Genomic DNA, 17,278 nt, shown 5'->3' on the forward strand with positions numbered 1-17,278 from the left:
ATTTCTGTAACGCTGCGGCCGCCGCCTCCTTGCCTGGGGGGGGGGGGGAGGGAAGGAAAAGCGAGAGAGCCGCCATTTGGCGGGATGGGCGGGAAGGCGCCCGGGCGCATGCGCGGTGCGGGTCGGGCGCAGGCGCGGTGCCCTGCGCGCAGGCGCGGTCCGCTCTTCCTGGGGCCCGGCGGCGGCAGCGGCAGGCGCGCGGCGGGCTGGCGGTCACCGTCCCCCGCGGCAGGTACCGGCGCTGAGGGGACGGGACGGGGCGGCCGGGCGGTCCCTTCCTCGGGAGACCGGGGCACCGCGATCGGCCCCGGGAGGGTGGGGGGGCGCGCCTCGCCTGGGGAAGGGCCCGGGCGTGGGCCTGGGCCTGGGCCTGGGCCGGCGGGAGGCCGAGGCGGGCGGGGGAGTCGGGCGCGGCAGCGGGCGGGCGGGGCCGGCCTGAGGGGAGGAGGCGCCGTGCCTGGGGCTCTCCGCTTGCCGTGACAGCCGCCCCGCTGCCGCCTGCAGACGTTCCCCCGGGCAGCGGTTATCGGGCTCTGCGGAAGACCAGCCTGGCCGCGGTTGTCGCTTAATAGAGGAGAGCGTCAGTCCGCGAGCAGGGGCCAGGCCGGCAGCGCCCGCGCCGTCCTGCCCGGAGAGGTTCGAGCAGCTGCTGCTGCGGGTTGTGAAACGTTCTTCCTAGGGCTGGGGGCGGGGGGGTGGAAGGTGGGGCCTGAAATCCCGTGGTGCTGCCCGTTTGTGTTTTTTCCTAGGCGTTTTCCATTAGTTCATTCATATTTATAAACGCCGGTATCGTATGCGAGAAACGCTTAATTGAAACAGGCTAAATAATATACGTTGACGTGAATTATTCAAAGCTGGTGCGTGTGGCTACCTGATATCTAGTTGTTTTGCCTGAGAGATGTAAAAACTCCTGGAATTAAGTTACTCTGTTCCACGGTAGCCTGTACTTGAAGCATCAGCTTCGTGTGTGCTGACCTTTGTAGCTCCGTGGATTGACGGGCAACTGTTTGGTACCAGGCAGGGTCGATTGTGTCAGCTGTAACCTTCAGTTACTGTAAGAGTTTGGGATATGCCTTGGTTCCCTGGGAGTGTTCTAGAACTCCTTCAGTTGGAAGCGAACTGTCAGACAGACTTTCAGTTTCTGTTTGAAACCTTGTGTGCAGGGGTGATCCTGTACCGCTTCTCCCTCTTTCTTTTTTTCTCTCCACCTTATTGGAAGACAGCCAGATTTGGGGAAGTTGTTTTTTAAGCTGGAATACATCTTATGAATCAGCTAGAGGGGGAAAATATCTGCCAGAATAAGTTTAGGTCATAAATTATTGCATGTTTAAAACCAATTGCATTAGCTTTCTCAAATTTTAGAGCTGTAAATATCCTTTAAGCTATTTTTATCAAGTGTTGGGGCTGCTGCTCTCATGACACACTCCTCTTTGGCCTTGACTTTAGAATCTTTACATGGGTAAGCTCTGAATGGTAGCAGCTGTTTTTAATGATGCAGATCTCTTCTGTATGTTGCACTGGTAAAGGTGTACTGATACTGCTTTGATATTTAATTTCTTAATTTATAGATTGTGTTTATTCTCAAAATCAATATCGAAGATGCATCTCCAACACTCACTAAAGAAACCAGCTTTTGAAGCAGGCTTTCTAGAGTGCCCCAGTGTGTGGGGAAGAACTGGTCTTTAACGAAATAAACCGCTTGTCTTACACAAGCGTCCTCTTTTCCTGTAGAACAAAAGCACTATAGTGTTCTGTGTAGTCACATCGTGTTCGTGTGACTTTTAAAATAGCATGAACTGTTCATTTTTATGAACAGTTACCATATAAAGTTGCAAAATTATGAACTGTTTACCTTAAAGGAAAGAAATTGTATTTTTATGATTGCCAGATGATGTATACAATGGAGAATAGAAATAGTTACTTTTAAAAAACAGTTACTAGAAAACTTGCAGAGTAGGCCGTGTGGACCTTTTAACACTACGCCAAAGTTACTTGCCTTGGTGAACTCCTAGGAAAACATGAACTGTTATCTCATGTGATGGTGCTGCTGAAGATAGGGTATAGATTTTTTTTTCCTTTCTGTCAAGAATTTTTCCTCCACTATATTATTGATGGCTTATCAACGTATTTGTTAAAGTGAAAGCAAGTGGTCTCTTTGTTCTCTTTTCAGGCTTTCAGTATGTCCTGGTTTCAGCCAGGATAGAGTTAATTGTCTTCCTAGTAGCTGGTACAGTGTTCTGTTTTGGGTTCAGTATGAGAAGAATGTTGATAACACACTGATGTTTTCAGTTGTTGCTAAGGAATGTTTAGACTTAAGTCAAAGATTTTTCAGCTTCTGATGCCCAGCCAGCAAGAAGGCTGGAGGGGCACAAGGAGTTGGGAGGGGACACAGCCAGGGCAGCTGACCCAAACTGGCCAAAGGGGTATTCCATACCATGGGACATCATGTCCAGTATATAAACTGGGGCGGGGGGAGTGGCCTGGGGCAGATTGCTGCTGGGGGACTAACTGGGCGTCAGTTGGTGGGTGGTGAGCAATTGCATTGTGCATCATTTGTACATTTCAATTCTTTTATTATTATTATTATTGTAATTTTATTAGTGTTACTATTGTCATTATTAGTTTCTTTTTTTCTGTTCTATTAAACCGTTCTTTTCTCACCCCATGAGTTTTACTTTTTTTTCCCCCAGTTCTCTCCCCCATCCCACTGGGTGGAGGGGGGAGTGAGTGAATGGCTGCATGGTTCTTAGTTGCTGTCTGGGGTTAAACCAGGACACAGTGGGAAAGAATTCTTGAGATAGAGTGGGGTGTGGGGACTTTTTTCTTTTTTAAATGCAAAACTTACTTGCCATCTTCTCTGAAGGGAAGCAAAGGGAAAAAGGAGTGGCAGTTGCTACAGTGCATTTGAGGATGATGGTCTCAGGCTGTTCTTCATCAAGATAGATTCACAGCTAAGAGCTATTGTATTCTGCCTGGTTGTTGTATTGCCTAGAACCAGTTAGTCATTAGGATGTAGCTTGAGGGTAGGGAAGGTTCAGCTGAGTGCCTTATGCCTATGCTTCAGGCGGTGAAGGCCCAGATCAGTTGTGGTCAGCTGCTCTTTGGCAGAGCAGCATGCAGCCAAGTTAGGCTGGACTGGCCTTTGTGGGAGGAGGGTAGGGCTGGGCAGCAGCATTTGGCAGGAAGATCAAAATGAAAAGTGGGAGGAAGATGGAGTCTGTCCTGAGGGGCAGGAGGAAGCACCTGACACCTGAGTTGTGTGTGGGAGCTGTTGACTGCTTGTAAGGGGCTAGCCTAAACTTTTTTTGTGGCCTTCTGATGCTGGTTAGTTTCTATAGACATCATTAATATGGACTGAGTCTAGTGCTGATGGTAATTCTTTTCTTTGCAAAGTTATCGCTTAAGCCAGTTCAGCTAGGCGTTGAGGGTACATTTTAACATATGCTGGTCTTGCAAAGAAGTTACTGATTTGTACTAAGTAGGAGAATTGAATAAATTTGACTGTAATTATTTGTTTGGCATAAACGTCCGCTAGACTCATACAGGAGAACGGTATTGGTTCACTGTTATACCTTGATAGCTACTTGTGATAGTTTTTTAGAAAAACCGCAATGGTTTGTATGTGCAGATGTTAAAATGTATGACTGCTATTAACATTTTTTTTAATTGTGAATTAAGCTCAACAGTGAAGCAGATCTAATTGATGAAGGTCTGTGGTGGAATACATGGATGCCTGAAGCACTTGGGAGACTCTTAGCTGATAATTCATGCCCAAGTTCTACTTGAATATTCACTGCATGAATACTGAATCTTTTTTATTTCCACAGGATCTAGTACTACAAAACAGCAGTAACCTCAGCCATGGAGAACGCAGATAATACAGAGGAGGAGAAGCCGACTGTAAGCAATGACAGCACAGACAATGGCGCTGAAACGACAACAGAAGAACAGCAGATGGACTTCAGTACAGAAATTATGAGTGTAACTGAGATGGAACAATCACCTGATAGTACCCCTGACTTGAATGAAGAGAACACACAGGAGAGTGAAATTCCAAATATTGAAAGTTTGCAGACAACAGATATTGAGGCTTGCTTCCCTCCAGATTTTGACAAGTTCTGGAAAGTAGTAGAGGACAATCCCCAGGATTTCACAGGATGGGTATATCTACTACAGTACGTAGAGCAGGAGGTTAGTACATGCCCCCTTTTTCCCTAGCCTTCCAGAAATAAACAAAGAAAACCAAAACAAGCCATGGGTATTCCAGTGACAAATCTAGAACTGTACATCAGGCTTTCATAGATGCTGTTTTAAGACAATTGCCCTTGCCAGTGTCATCAGCAGAGATCACAAAATGCAAAATCGTTTTTAAGACAATGTTAAAACATTTATTGTTTTTAAAATAACGCGAAGTTTTTTTTAAGGAAAGGATTCATTGCTTTTGTTGTGTATTTCTTGCAGAACCACTTACCAGCTGCCAGGAAAGCATTTGACAGGTTTTTCACACACTATCCATATTGCTATGGATATTGGAAAAAGTATGCAGACCTTGAAAAGCGGCATGACAACGTTAAACAATCTGATGAGGTATGTAGGTAGCTGGGCGCAGCTATTGCCATTGGTCCTGTTAGCCAAATAATGACTAACCTACTGCAAGTCATTTGGCTGTCAGTACCTGCCATGTATGGTCAGGTTTGTAGGGATTTTGTTTGCACTTGTCACGTCTGTGGCATTTGTAGCTAATGTTTTTTCTCTTTGTTGGCAGGTGCGTTAAACCTCTACAGTTTGTCAAGCTTTGCAGTGCAAGCCTCTGTATTACACTGCAGCTTAACAAGTAGGGCAGGGCTTTTCTGTCACTTACATTTATTACTCATTTTCAAAACAATATAGTTGGTTTGCTGGTCACAATTGCTACATCTTATTGCATTTTTGGTCAGACGCTGTCAATGATGCTCTAATGGGTCTGTGCCCTATGGTCTGTACCCCAAAGCCTGCCCACACAACCTGGTCAGAATGCAGGGACCGCTGCGCTTTGAAGATCAAGACTCTGCACGTGGAGATCAGAACATTGCCATGTTCTATCCAACCTCCACCCAAATGGTAATGGTAGATTATTTAAACAAAATTCCAGTAATTAGTATTTCTAAGGTTCACCGGATAACACAGTGTTGCCTCTCTATTAGGACGCCATTAAGTATTTGAAGTACAGTTCATGTTCTCTTCATAGGTTTATCGCAGAGGGCTGCAGGCAATTCCTCTTAGTGTTGATCTTTGGATACATTATATAAACTTCTTAAAGGAGACCTTGGACCCTACTGATCCTGAAACTAATAGTACTATTCGAGGGTAAGTTGAAAGCAGACTTAAGTGATACAAGAGACCCACACATACAGTTACATAGCAGTGTAATCAGATTAATATGTTTAAGCTAAGGGGCAAGCTAATAACAACCTGCAGTTATTTTAAGGACTTTTAAGAGATGATGGAGCCAAATTCCCTAGAAGGGGTAGACAATACAGTGTGGTACAAGGGTCAAAAGTTGTGACTTTGGAGGTTGGTAGAGACTGTGTATTTTCCTAATATCTTGCATTCCTGCAAGTGGATTTTTCTGTTGCCTTTATTTGTTCTGTTGCAGTAGTGCTGGAGGAAAAGAAAATGAGTGCGAACTTTCTGAATTTTTAGAGATCTTGCTACAGATATCTAGAGAATACTTTGCAGAATTTAAATAATGAATATAACTGTGGTTGCAAGTAAATGAGGATGCTCATAATCTTTAAATAAGACCGCAAACTTTTCTTCCTTGTTCTGTCACCACATCTAGAAACAACTGTAAAATTATTTCATTTTTCAGAGCCTATGAACATGCAGTCTTAGCTGCTGGGACAGATTTCCGTTCTGACAGACTATGGGAAATGTATATAAACTGGGAAAATGAACAGGGAAACCTAAGGGAAGTTACATCCATCTATGATCGTATCCTTGGAATTCCAACGCAGCTCTACAGTCATCACTTCCAGAGGTAAAGAGAAAACAAAGATTTAGTTAATGCTATGAATTTCTTAAGCACACGCTAACCTAATTCTGTAAATGTGAAAATGTTCACTCAACAAGAACTTGAAATAGTTACTTAGTTTTATATACTTATCTACTTATTTATGTACTCATACAGTCTGACTGGTTGTTTTAAAGTACTAATACATGTTTTAGGAATTTGGCTTTAGATAAATGCACAAATTCTGTGGAATAAAGGAAGGCCTTGGAATTGTGAGGAAGAAGAGAGGATGTCTTTGAAAAATCAGATTGAGCAGTTTTGAAATTTAATTCCTCATGCAATGCTCACATGTGGTGAAAGACTAATTTAATTGACTAAAGAGAAATATTTGGTTAAGTTTTAGATAGTAGAATTCTGCATTAATATGGAGAGGTTAAGAGGGAACCAGAAACCTTGGTTAAGTTATGCACCAGTCTTCCCCATAATTTCTACAGATCTTTTGGGTTTGGAAATAAAGTATCTTCCTCTAAAATCGATCTTGTCCTTTGGCATCAATTATGCATGGCAAGTGGTCTGTCTTCACCACCGAAGTTCATCGTCCTTTCCTTTCTCTTTGAAATGTGAAGCGTTTGAAGTCTGATAGATAGTAGAAGTTGCATTTTGTGTGTATGTTGTTGGAAGTTGCATTTTCAGTGTTGCTCTAGGTCGATAAAGTAATGCAGAACCTCACTAGGATTTATTACTGTGCTCTGGTTAGGCAGAGTTTTGCAACATGAAACATCAAATTTGTGTTGACTTGTTTCTAACTATTCTTAGGTTTAAAGAACATATACAGAACAACTTGCCTCGGGACCTTCTGACTACGGAGCAGTTTGTTCAGCTGCGCAGAGAGCTAGCATCTGTGAATGGCCATAGCGGGGAGGATGCGCAACCTGGAGACGACCTGCCCTCTGGTACTGAGGACATAACTGACCCTGCCAAGGTACATATGCAGAGGATGTTCGTCGGCATTTCTTGCTTTACTCCGTGGCTGACAAGATTAATTTATTTGCAGACAATTAGTACAGCTGTAGCTGAGGTGTTTCTGTAGTTCTCTTGCAGATCATTGCTCTGTGGCTCATGTGATAACTGCTTTTGCCTACAGGACATACCTTTCCAGTGTTTTCATAGGTATAAAAGAAATGGAGTTAAAAAATTGAAGAAGTGGTGTACAAAACTTTAGGGATAAATATTAATTATTCCAGATTAACAGATTAGGAACTGTGGTCCAAGAAAGCTCTTCGTCAGCAACAGTCAGTGCAGGTTCATAGCCTTCAAAGGCATATGAAAACTTGGAAACGTCCAGAGGAATTGCTGACTGTGAAAATGTACACATACTGAAACCGAGTTTGACTTGGATCCAAAATCATCTTTAATCATCTTTAGCGTAAGAGCAAAACTTCAGATAGAAAACCAATTCAGTTGGGTTGCGCCAAGGCACCATCAGGGCAGTATCCCGTCCCTTCCACTGTTCAGGGTAACATTTAATGCATCTCTGATACTTCTAACTTATGCATGTTATTGTCATCATAAAATGAATTTACAAAGGTGATACAGTGTCTACCTGTGTTACATTTTTAAAAATTATGTTTTAGCTAATCACTGAGATAGAAAACATGAGGCACAGAATCATTGAGATTCATCAAGAAATGTTTAACCACAATGAACATGAAGTCAGTAAGAGGTGGACATTTGAAGAAGCGGTAAGTTTGTTTTTTCTACATAAGGCAGCATGCACAAGTGTTTTGAACATAAGACTGGGAGCTAGGAATTTTGAGTAACAGTTAGGCCTTACAACTTAAACTGTTGTAGGGCTTTGAACAAAGATCCAAGTTTCACGTCTTTGCTGTTTTTTTTATGAAAAGGCAACTTGTGAGGTCACCTTTGTCATCTGACGACTTAAAAATCTTTAATTATTTTATTATTTAATAGTATTCGGAGACAGGCAAGATGGTGTATTGTTTACTAAGCAGCCTTTAAATGCAGAAGCATGAAATGCTATGTAAGTTAGTACTACCTTATGCATCTGGGGCATTGCAAAATAAGGGGATGAAGGTAATTCTGATTGAAAAGGTAAGCCTATCCTAAAAGGAGAATGAAATCTGTATGTTTTTGTATTTTAATGTTACACTCTTACACCTGCAATCAGTTAACTTTCGCTTTCCAAAAGTAGCCGTCATAACATGCAGCTCCTATGTATAACATATTCAAAGTAATTAATTAAACTAATCATTTGATCACTGCAAATATAGAACTTTTTCTGTGTAGAATTAAGTTTGGTTACTTTTGAAAAACAACCTGACTTTTTAATTCTCGGTCTCTTTTTTATTTTTTCCTTCCTGGCAAATAGCATATTGCATAACATGGTTCTTGTTTTAAATTTACTTTCTTTTTTAAAAGTACATTGAAGATCTGTCCCAGCTGTTTGATACAGAGACTCCTTAATGGGTTAAGTGATGTCAGAACTGTTATGTTGCTTACTGCACTTTGTTGGACTAGGCCAGATACCTTCTAAGCCGGAGGAACTCCAGGACATGGTACCTAGCTAGTCCTAGCGCCGTAAACTAGAACATAGTCTAACTCGGGTGGGTTATCCCTTCTGTTACACAGCAGCCTGAAGGGCTGATAGCAGCCCTACATGCCGCAGGGTCGCTTTCGTACAGGTTACCTGTCGTAGAAGGAAGCAGAGCATGCAGAGCATGTCCCTAGAGTAGGTGAGGCTCAAATACGCTCATGTAGTGTGGAAAATGGTTATGTGGGGATAGGTGTTCTTGGCTTCGGAAACTGTAAGCTACAAACTGTTGAAACTTGGGAGAATGCTAAAACTGTGGACACACTGGAGAAAATGTGTAAGAAAGAGGGTGTCCTTTCTTGCTCCTGCCCAGAATCAGTACTTTTTCTACAAAGAGAGTATATCTGCTCTGTAGATACCAATGTGTTGGATCTCTGAGGTGTTTGAAATACAAGGTTAAACGTGTCTTTATAACAGACAGAAATGAGGTAGACAGGCAACAGATGTCACATAAGTGATGGAGACCACTTAGACCTGCTTTACTGTTATTTTAGCAGGAGCAATGTACCTGTGAATTTGTCAAAATGGAAAAAGAGTATTGGGTTCCACAGTAGAGTTCAGTGAGGAGCATGAAGGGGGTAATTGGCTTTGAATTTCAGCTGGCCTTGAAGAATTGAATGTTACTGCTTAATTATTGTAAGTTCTTTATCCGTTTGTATGTATTTGTATTTGAGATGGTGTGGCAGTACAGGAGAGGTAATCAGGTAAAATAAAAGATTTGGAGAGAAAAAGCAAAAGATCTCTGGAAGAATGCCTTGTTATGTTTAGTTCAAACAATGTTTAAATTTTCTGTGCTGAACTCTGTCCCACCCAGCTCCTCTTGTAGTCATCAATAAAAATGCGATCTTGCTAGCTCTTGGAATAATCAGCTTAATGTAAATATTTAATGTGAAGTTCAATTCAATGTTCTGTCTTGTCATGATTCTCCACCAAATTTTGAATTTAATTTGTAGGATATGCGCTAGTACAACAGTAATTTCTTTAGAGTTGTATGTATGTGGGCAGTATTCATTGTTGTTTACAATGTCATTGTTATGTTGTGACCACAGGTTTGCAAGGGATTAACTGCACTAAGTTCTTTCTCAGCTTCTGTAAACACTTGCACTCAAAAACCTTTCTCAAAAAACAAGTTACTAGCCTAGAATGTAATTGTCAGCAAAATCTCTTGAGATCGGTACTTGGGTAACCCCAGCAGACTTACTTGAATAGCTAATGACGTATCATTCTGAAGTCCTGTTTATTTAAATGGCATTGCTTGAAAGGTGTGTGGCTCTTTGGTTTGTGGGTTTTTGGGGGTTTTTTGGTTTTTTTTGTTTGGGTTTTTTTTAAGCCACTTTGTGGTATGCTTATTAGTCGTAAGTTGCCATACTGTGACTCTTGCAGATTAAGAGGCCTTACTTTCATGTAAAACCTCTGGAGAAAATTCAGCTGAAAAACTGGAAAGAGTACTTAGAATTTGAGATAGAAAATGGCACTCATGAGCGAGTTGTGGTCCTCTTTGAAAGATGTGTTATTTCATGTGCCCTCTATGAGGACTTCTGGATTAAGGTAAGGGAAGTGGTTTACCACCTATCTCCTACCGATTGCATACATTGATCTAGTGACTAACCTTTTGTACTCTTGTGGAATGTTGTTCATATATAACTATATCTGTTGCATTAGGAGATGGTCTGCTTGCAACCAGATTTGACTGCTGCATATGCCAACTTCGTTGCCTCTCTACGTCCTTCCTTACAGAAACTAGTCTAGTGGTTCAATAAAGGTGCTGAATGGGTTTAAACAAAAGAATTTTATCGTTCTGTCATGTTTTTAAAGACAAATACAAGCTTTAAATTCTTCAATCTCTGCTCTGTTTTCAACTATAGTATGCCAAATACATGGAGAATCATAGTATTGAAGGAGTGAGGCATGTCTACAGCAGGGCTTGCACAATACATCTTCCTAAGAAACCAATGGTTCACATGCTGTGGGCTGCCTTTGAGGAGCAGCAGGGTAAGAGCAACGTTAGTTTTTGCTGGGAGGGATTCTGGTTTTGAGAGGCTGTTGGATGTCTCATCTTAAAGTATCTTCACTGGTATTTTAGGCAACATCGATGAAGCAAGAAGAATCTTGAAGACATTCGAAGAGTGTATTCTAGGGCTAGCAATGATTCGCTTGCGAAGAGTAAGCTTAGAACGCAGACATGGAAACATGGAAGAAGCTGAACATCTGCTTGAAGAAGCTGTTAGGAATGCCAAATCAATTAGTGAATCGTCGTTTTACGCCATCAAATTAGCTCGACACCTCTTCAAAGTACAGAAAAATCTTCCAAAGGCAAGAAAAGTGCTGTCAGAAGCCATAGAAATTGACAAAGTATGTGTTCCCTCTTTGCTATATTTAAAAAAAAAAAAAAAAAACATGGTATTTTTCTCTCTTTCTGAACCTTTTTTTTTTTTTTCTTTTTTTAAAATATGGCAACAATGATGACAGGAATTGTAACTGTATGTAATGTTCCATTACTACATGGAGACACCAGTCCCTCTAAACTGATGTTGCCGTATGTGCAGCTTGCAAATCTGGAAGTTTGCATTTTTTTTTCATCAGAATCACGATGTGCTATATACATTCATTTTTCCTTTTTAGAATCTTACATATTATAGGCATGTTCACATCTCAAGGCAAACAAAATTGATCACGTAGGCAGTACTTGTAGACTGTTTGGTTATAACCACAGAAATATTTGGCACTCCAAATACTATTAGCTCACTGTTAGCGAAGCGTGACATCTGGTTTTGTAGTGTTAGATCACTTCTAATCTATTTGTGAAACAAGCCAGGTCAAAGATGACCAATGTAAAAAGAAAATCTTTTTATTGACTATTCTAGCATATACTTATGATGTAAACGTTCTGGTATGCATCTGGTAGCTATACATTCAGCATTAAATGCCTAACGTGACAGATGTACAACTTCTAATATGTCTTTTGCACAGGAAAATACAAAACTGTATCTCAACTTACTTGAAATGGAGTACAGTGGTGATCTCAAGCAAAATGAAGAAAACATCTTGAGCTGTTTTGATAAGGCTGTCAATGGCGCATTGTCTATAAAAATGAGGATTACGTTTTCTCAGCGAAAAGTGGAATTTCTTGAAGATTTTGGTTCTGATGTAAACAAGTAAGATGTAATCTGTGCAATGGCCAAATTAGGGTCACCACAAGAGTGCTGGTAGAAGCACTAGGGAAGGGGTAGGGTTAGTGGCATCCACTGAGTTTTTTCTTTTGTGCCATCAGTTCTCTGTTGAGGGATAGCTGCTTTTCTAAACCAGCTTCCTATTTTTAAATAGGAATATAATTTCAGAAAATTATCCTTTTTTTTCTGAAATAGCTAACGCCTCATAGAGCAAAACTATGCTGCCCATAACTTCTTACCGTAGTTTTCTCTTGGTAAATTTTATAAAGGAGGATGTTCCTCAAAGAGAATGTGAAGTTTTTTGGGACACAGGTATAATCTGGTACTTGGTACACTGTGAGCTGCTGGTCAAATCTGCGTTGATTTGATTTTTATATGTTTAAAGTGTTAACAATGCTGTACACTTATGTGGGAGGATCAGATACTAGAAGTGCAACTTTTTAATTAAATACTAGATATACTTTTTTTCTCTTAATTTTCTATTGTAAAACAAGCCCTTGTTTTCATTTACATTTGCAGCTAATTAACTTCGAAGGACTAACCATGAGTTAGTTTTTCTGCTTTGTATGTTCTTTAACAATAGCTGTCCTTAATTTCTGCTGACTCTGGCCATCCTAACTTGCGTGGCAGCCAAGCATTGCAAGTTTGGGATCCTACACAGAGCAAACAAAATGAAGTTTTCAGTTCCCAAATAATACTAGAGCATAGAATAAGTACAAGAAATGGTTTTCACCAAGAGCAATATTGACAGAAGAAGGAGTTTTCATGGGATACCTTGTAAACTGTGGTATGCAACAGATGAAATGGTATTTAGCTATTTGTGGGAATTCTAGCTAGGACTCTTTTGTGCTGCATTAAATGTACTTGTTCTTCCCATGTTGTCTGGGAGAAGGCTGTAGGTGCTACTTTGGAGTGGTTGTAATTTTGTGTAATACCCATTGCCAGTATTTAAAGAAATGTTGATTCCTAAGTATCAGGGCTGCTATGTGTGGCATCAACAGGCAGCTGAGGGAATGCAATCACTGGAAGAAGCAGCTGTATCACAAATTAGTTTTAGAAAACTTATTTATAAAGGAACTTTATAAAAGAACTGCCCAAAGTGTGATAGAAGTTGAGCAAGTTGGGAATTTCTGAGCTAACAGAAAATTCTTCACTATGCTTTGTGGAATCAGATTAAGTTTTTTGGCTTTCCCATCTTCATGGTAGATCACTGATTAAAATTTGATTACAATTGAGGTTTTTTTAGAATGTTTTTGTATTCTTAAGAGTTTCAAGTAGACATTGTGAAATGGTTGCTCATGTGTTTAAAATGTTTACATGAAAATGGTGAGCAAAGCTTTCTTTCATTTTGTCTCCTTCAGGCTTCTGGATGCCTATGATGAACATCAAGCACTTCTAAAGGAGCAGGATTCTTTAAAAAGGAGAGCAGAGAATGGGTAGGAAGTCTGTTCACCTGAGGGTATAAACTAACTTGGTAGATGATGCAGTATGGGGTAGCTGGAACATGTACTACATTGCACTGTACACTACACTACACAAAGCACTTTTTGGAAATGCTTTGAAATTAGTTCAGAGAACAATCTCGGAGTCTGTGGGGTTTTTTTTCTTTAATCTATGAATATATATACATATATTTTTCAGCTTTAAACCTACTGCTTGCAAGAACAAAATCACTGTTTTTAATCACTTAAAGTACAAACTAAGTTTGGTTATACCGTTGGTTAAAATATTTGGAAACAGATTTATTGGAAAATAACATTTTGAATTATGTATCACAGGAAAACTAAACAGTACTGGTACTCTTAAGCAGAAACGTGCTTTTGCTGTCTCGGTTTGAGCACCAGAACAATTTAAAAAACAGACTATCATTCTGAAGCACAATATACTACTGTCTTTTTCTAAATCAAATTGTTACTCTGTTTGGACAGGGCACCAAGTTTCAAAATACTAATTAACCTTATCCATGATAACATTTCTCATGCAAAGACATGCTCAGAATTTAATCCAAGATAGCATTTATAAGCATATATTAACTTCACAGATCAGAGGAGCCAGATGAAAAGAAAATGCTCACAGATGACCCAACTTTGGCATCAGCACAGATGATGGATGGAGACATGCAAGTCAATCAGGCAGCGTATAACTACAATGCCTGGTACCAGGTAGGTGTATGCTTGGTTACTTCTTTCAACACGCGTGTTCTGAACGTATGCACGTTGTGGTTTTCCCAGTGACGTTTGTCCATGGCCTGTGTCAGTTGGCGAGGAAGGCTTGGAGTAAAAATTTAGCTCCTGTTTTTGTTGATTCCTCTTTGGCCTGTTACGCAAGTGTAAAATATTTCTCTCTAGTGTGGAGCAAGATGAGCAGTTTGGTGGCTAGACATTTACGTGAAGGGATGTGTGACAGCAGTTAAGGCCATTGCGGGCTAAGGGCAATAGACCTGTTCTGTGCTGAAACGTTTTGCCCAGGAGGGTCGCCTTGGGCTGCCAATTTACTTGCGTGTTTTGATAGTTCCTTTCTCCAACTAGTAGTTCCTGGTTTCAGTATGAGTCTGCTGCACTGGTATATAGTGCATGCAAACCAGCCTGTTCAACAGCTTGTCTTGGGGGCTGTTCCTGCATGGCATTTCATGTTGTCCCCTACAGGGGCTTAAAGAGTGAATCAGTAATACCATACCTTGGTTTCCTCCTGTTTGTGGCAGCAGCAACCTCCAGCACAGGCTCTGCTTGCTTCTAGACTGACTGTCCGTTTTTGTGCTCTGACTTGTCCAACAGGGCAGGCTGTAAAGTCAGAGCTTCAACCCCTGCCTTTCTGTGTGAGATTAATACTGGTAAGGGTGGGTGCTGCCGGTGCCCCCTCAGCTGGGGCGAGAGTGATGTGCTGCAGGTGTGGAATGCTGCTTATTCTCAGTTGTGAGTTGCAGAGGGTCCAACTGAAACTTTTGCTGAAGCAGTTTAATGAATACTGTGGTTTAGACTGCAAGGAGCCTAGCAAGCCCCTGAGAACAGTGTTTGCAGATGGGACACAAATCAGTCCTTGTGTACCTGTGGTTTAGAAGTGCCCGCATCAAGGCCAAGCGTTCTTTCCAAAGTCAGGCAGTGAAAGGTGTCTCACCCAGCATGGGGAAACTCTCAGCACTAGGCCAGGAAAAACGCCCCAAGTTTTCAGGCACAGAACCGTGGGAACAGCAGACTTGGAGTGTCGAGGAAGATCTCAGCCCTGTGGTTGACATGGTAACTCCATCACTGTCTGCCTCCTGTGTGTTTCACAGTCTGCTTGAGAGTAGCAGACAGAAACCCTTTCTGAGGGAATGGAGACATTTGTTTGTGCTATCCCGAGAATGTTACACGGCTGAATACCTACCTAGGCTCAGCTGGGATAGTTGGGGTACAGCTGGTTGCAGCAAGACCATGAGGACTGCCTCAGTGATGGTTTCTGCTAGCTGCAAACCCATGGCTTCAAAGGGAGTAGTGGTGGGGCACTTGAGCTGTCTGTTCAGGCTCTGCCATCTTGTGGGGCGTGCCGTGAGAGCAGCTAGAATGCAGACAATTTGCGCTTCCTTTACCTTCTGCTCCCTCCCTTTTTCCTCCCTCTTACGAGAGCCTGTTGAAAGGGGAGTGACGCGGAGCCGAAGAGCAGGTACTAAAGAGGGGATCTGAGGAGCAAGAGCGAACCTCTGACCTGTCCTCTACTGGAAGACTTACCCTGTGCGTGTTTATTAAGCGACTAAAAACACGACCCACAATGGTACCAGGCTCTGTGCTGATCCTAGGTGTAGCTCTGACCCTGGGCTGAACAACACATCAGTGTTACCTCCCTAACAAAGCTGACTTCCCGGCGCTCTTCCAGGCGGTCGGGAGTTCCCGGGGCTGGGCCCTGCAGAGGAACACCCGTGTGTGTTCCACCCGGAGCGAGGCACGGGCTGCGTGCGGAGCCTTGGTAAAGGGGTACCGAGTCCTGAATGTTCCGGGTAGGACGTGGGCACCTCGCCGTGCTGGCCGCCACCAGAACCGCCCCAGTTACAGAAGGGCAGCCTTACCCGAGCCTTTTGGGAAGGACAAACAGCTCACTGTCAGGTATCCTCATGGAGCATGGGCAGTCTGACTTAATGCTGTTATCTGTTGTGTTTGTTTTTCTAGTACAATTACCAGAACGCATGGAATTATGGACAGTATTACCATCCAACTTGATCAGAAGAGTGAGTGAAGTTCACTGTGCCACAGTTTCAACAAAGATGGAATTAAAAAAAATATATATTTTTCTAAATTAGGGATGTGAAAGAACTGTTGTAATACCTGCTTTTTGGTCTTTTGCATGTGAAATGAGCTGATGTTCACAGGGTATGTGTGAAGCAAGATTTGTGTGCCGGTAACCGATAAATGGTATCTCTGTACAATTCTAGTTTACCGTAAATGCATTTTTTTTTTTTTAATTCCCTGCACTAATTTATGGAGATATCTGAAGTTTTTTTTGGGTCTCATAATGATTCCATAGATTTAATCAGTAAAGCTGTAGGGGTTTTGTTCTGGTTTCTTTTTCTCCCCAAAGCTGTTCTGCTGACCAGTGTTGGCTGCCACGGCTGCTGCAGGAACGGCGCAGGTCGGGAGGGCTGGCAGTTCAGGAGCCAGGCTGTCCTCTCCTGCTCTGCTCTCCAACCGGAACGTCACCACCTGCTCTACCACGAGATCTCTTCCATGCCCTAGTGAGCAAATCCCCAACTCCTTTGTTTATGTGGTTACGATCGAAACTCTTCAGATTACGATGGCAGCCTTTGCACGCTGCGACCTGTATTTTCTATTCTATGTGGGGGTAAAAAATTAAAATGCAGTGCAAAATGATGTTGCATTCTTTTCTAAAAAGCACAAACTGTGTTTGGGATGATTTTTGTATTTAGAGTTTTTCATGTACACAGTGTGAGCAAACTTTTTTCATTTTGATCAAAGTGATCATTCCCATTTTTGTAATAAAAGCAAGGAATTCAGTAGTCCTCTGAGCTTTCTTGGATTGCCTTGTTCAAGCCAGGAGTAAGAGCGGCAGAGTCTCGGTTCATCACCGTTTTTGTTCAAACTGCAGTGTCTGTGGTACAGGAACACCTCAGGAACGTGTGGGGTGTGAGCAGGTCTCCTCAAGATGGGGCTGGGCAATGTGCCCAACGTTTCTCACCTCTAGAGGAGAAATGCAGTGGAATTTCCTTCCCCCCGCCCCCAACTAGAATACAAATGTAAATTTTTTCCTCTTCCCCTCTTTTAATATTTTAGGTTAACTAAGATTGTTGGGCGAGTGCTGTCGTAACACTCAGCAGCTCTGCAAAATATAAAGCTGAAAAGAGAAGCGCACTGGTGAAGGCTTGAGCCGGGTATCGAAGTAGCTGCTTTTCAGTAAATGATCACGCAGTATGGCAAGGGGTAATAAAAACAGTCCTGGCCCTTCTGAATAGGTCTACTCCTTTAACAGTCTGCTGGAGATCTATGCCATTTTTCCCCCATAGTAGGAGAAAGAAGTGTT

General features: G+C 42.0%; 1 protein-coding gene and 1 non-coding gene across 8 annotated transcripts; both read left to right on the forward strand.

Annotated features, from left to right (window-relative positions):
* Window positions 1-118: 118 nt before the first annotated feature.
* PRPF39 (pre-mRNA processing factor 39) lies at window positions 119-16,757 on the forward strand. Of its 7 annotated transcripts, XM_069783004.1 has the most exons (15): window positions 119-232; window positions 3,828-4,191; window positions 4,462-4,587; window positions 5,228-5,346; window positions 5,852-6,019; window positions 6,809-6,974; window positions 7,627-7,734; window positions 9,987-10,151; window positions 10,469-10,595; window positions 10,687-10,955; window positions 11,574-11,758; window positions 13,135-13,209; window positions 13,815-13,935; window positions 15,913-15,971; window positions 16,322-16,757. In XM_069783004.1, the coding sequence occupies exons 2-14, from the start codon at window positions 3,862-3,864 to the stop codon at window positions 15,961-15,963; spliced, it is 2,010 nt and encodes a 669-aa protein (XP_069639105.1). In that variant the 5' UTR covers window positions 119-232; window positions 3,828-3,861; the 3' UTR covers window positions 15,964-15,971; window positions 16,322-16,757. The 7 variants fall into 7 exon arrangements, with proteins under 7 accessions (XP_069639105.1, XP_069639104.1, XP_009919809.1 ...); XM_069783003.1 differs by having other exon boundaries at window positions 15,913-16,757; XM_009921507.2 differs by lacking the exons at window positions 119-232; window positions 3,828-4,191 and adding exons at window positions 4,766-4,834; window positions 4,938-5,100 and having other exon boundaries at window positions 4,460-4,587; window positions 15,913-16,757.
* On the forward strand, window positions 11,055-11,140 carry LOC138685559 (small nucleolar RNA SNORD127). The gene has a single exon (XR_011324859.1). It is a non-coding gene; the product is annotated as a small nucleolar RNA SNORD127 (small nucleolar RNA).
* Window positions 16,758-17,278: the final 521 nt, after the last annotated feature.

This window comes from Haliaeetus albicilla, chromosome 5 (assembly GCF_947461875.1).
Source record: "Haliaeetus albicilla chromosome 5, bHalAlb1.1, whole genome shotgun sequence".
NCBI lineage: Eukaryota > Metazoa > Chordata > Aves > Accipitriformes > Accipitridae > Haliaeetus > Haliaeetus albicilla.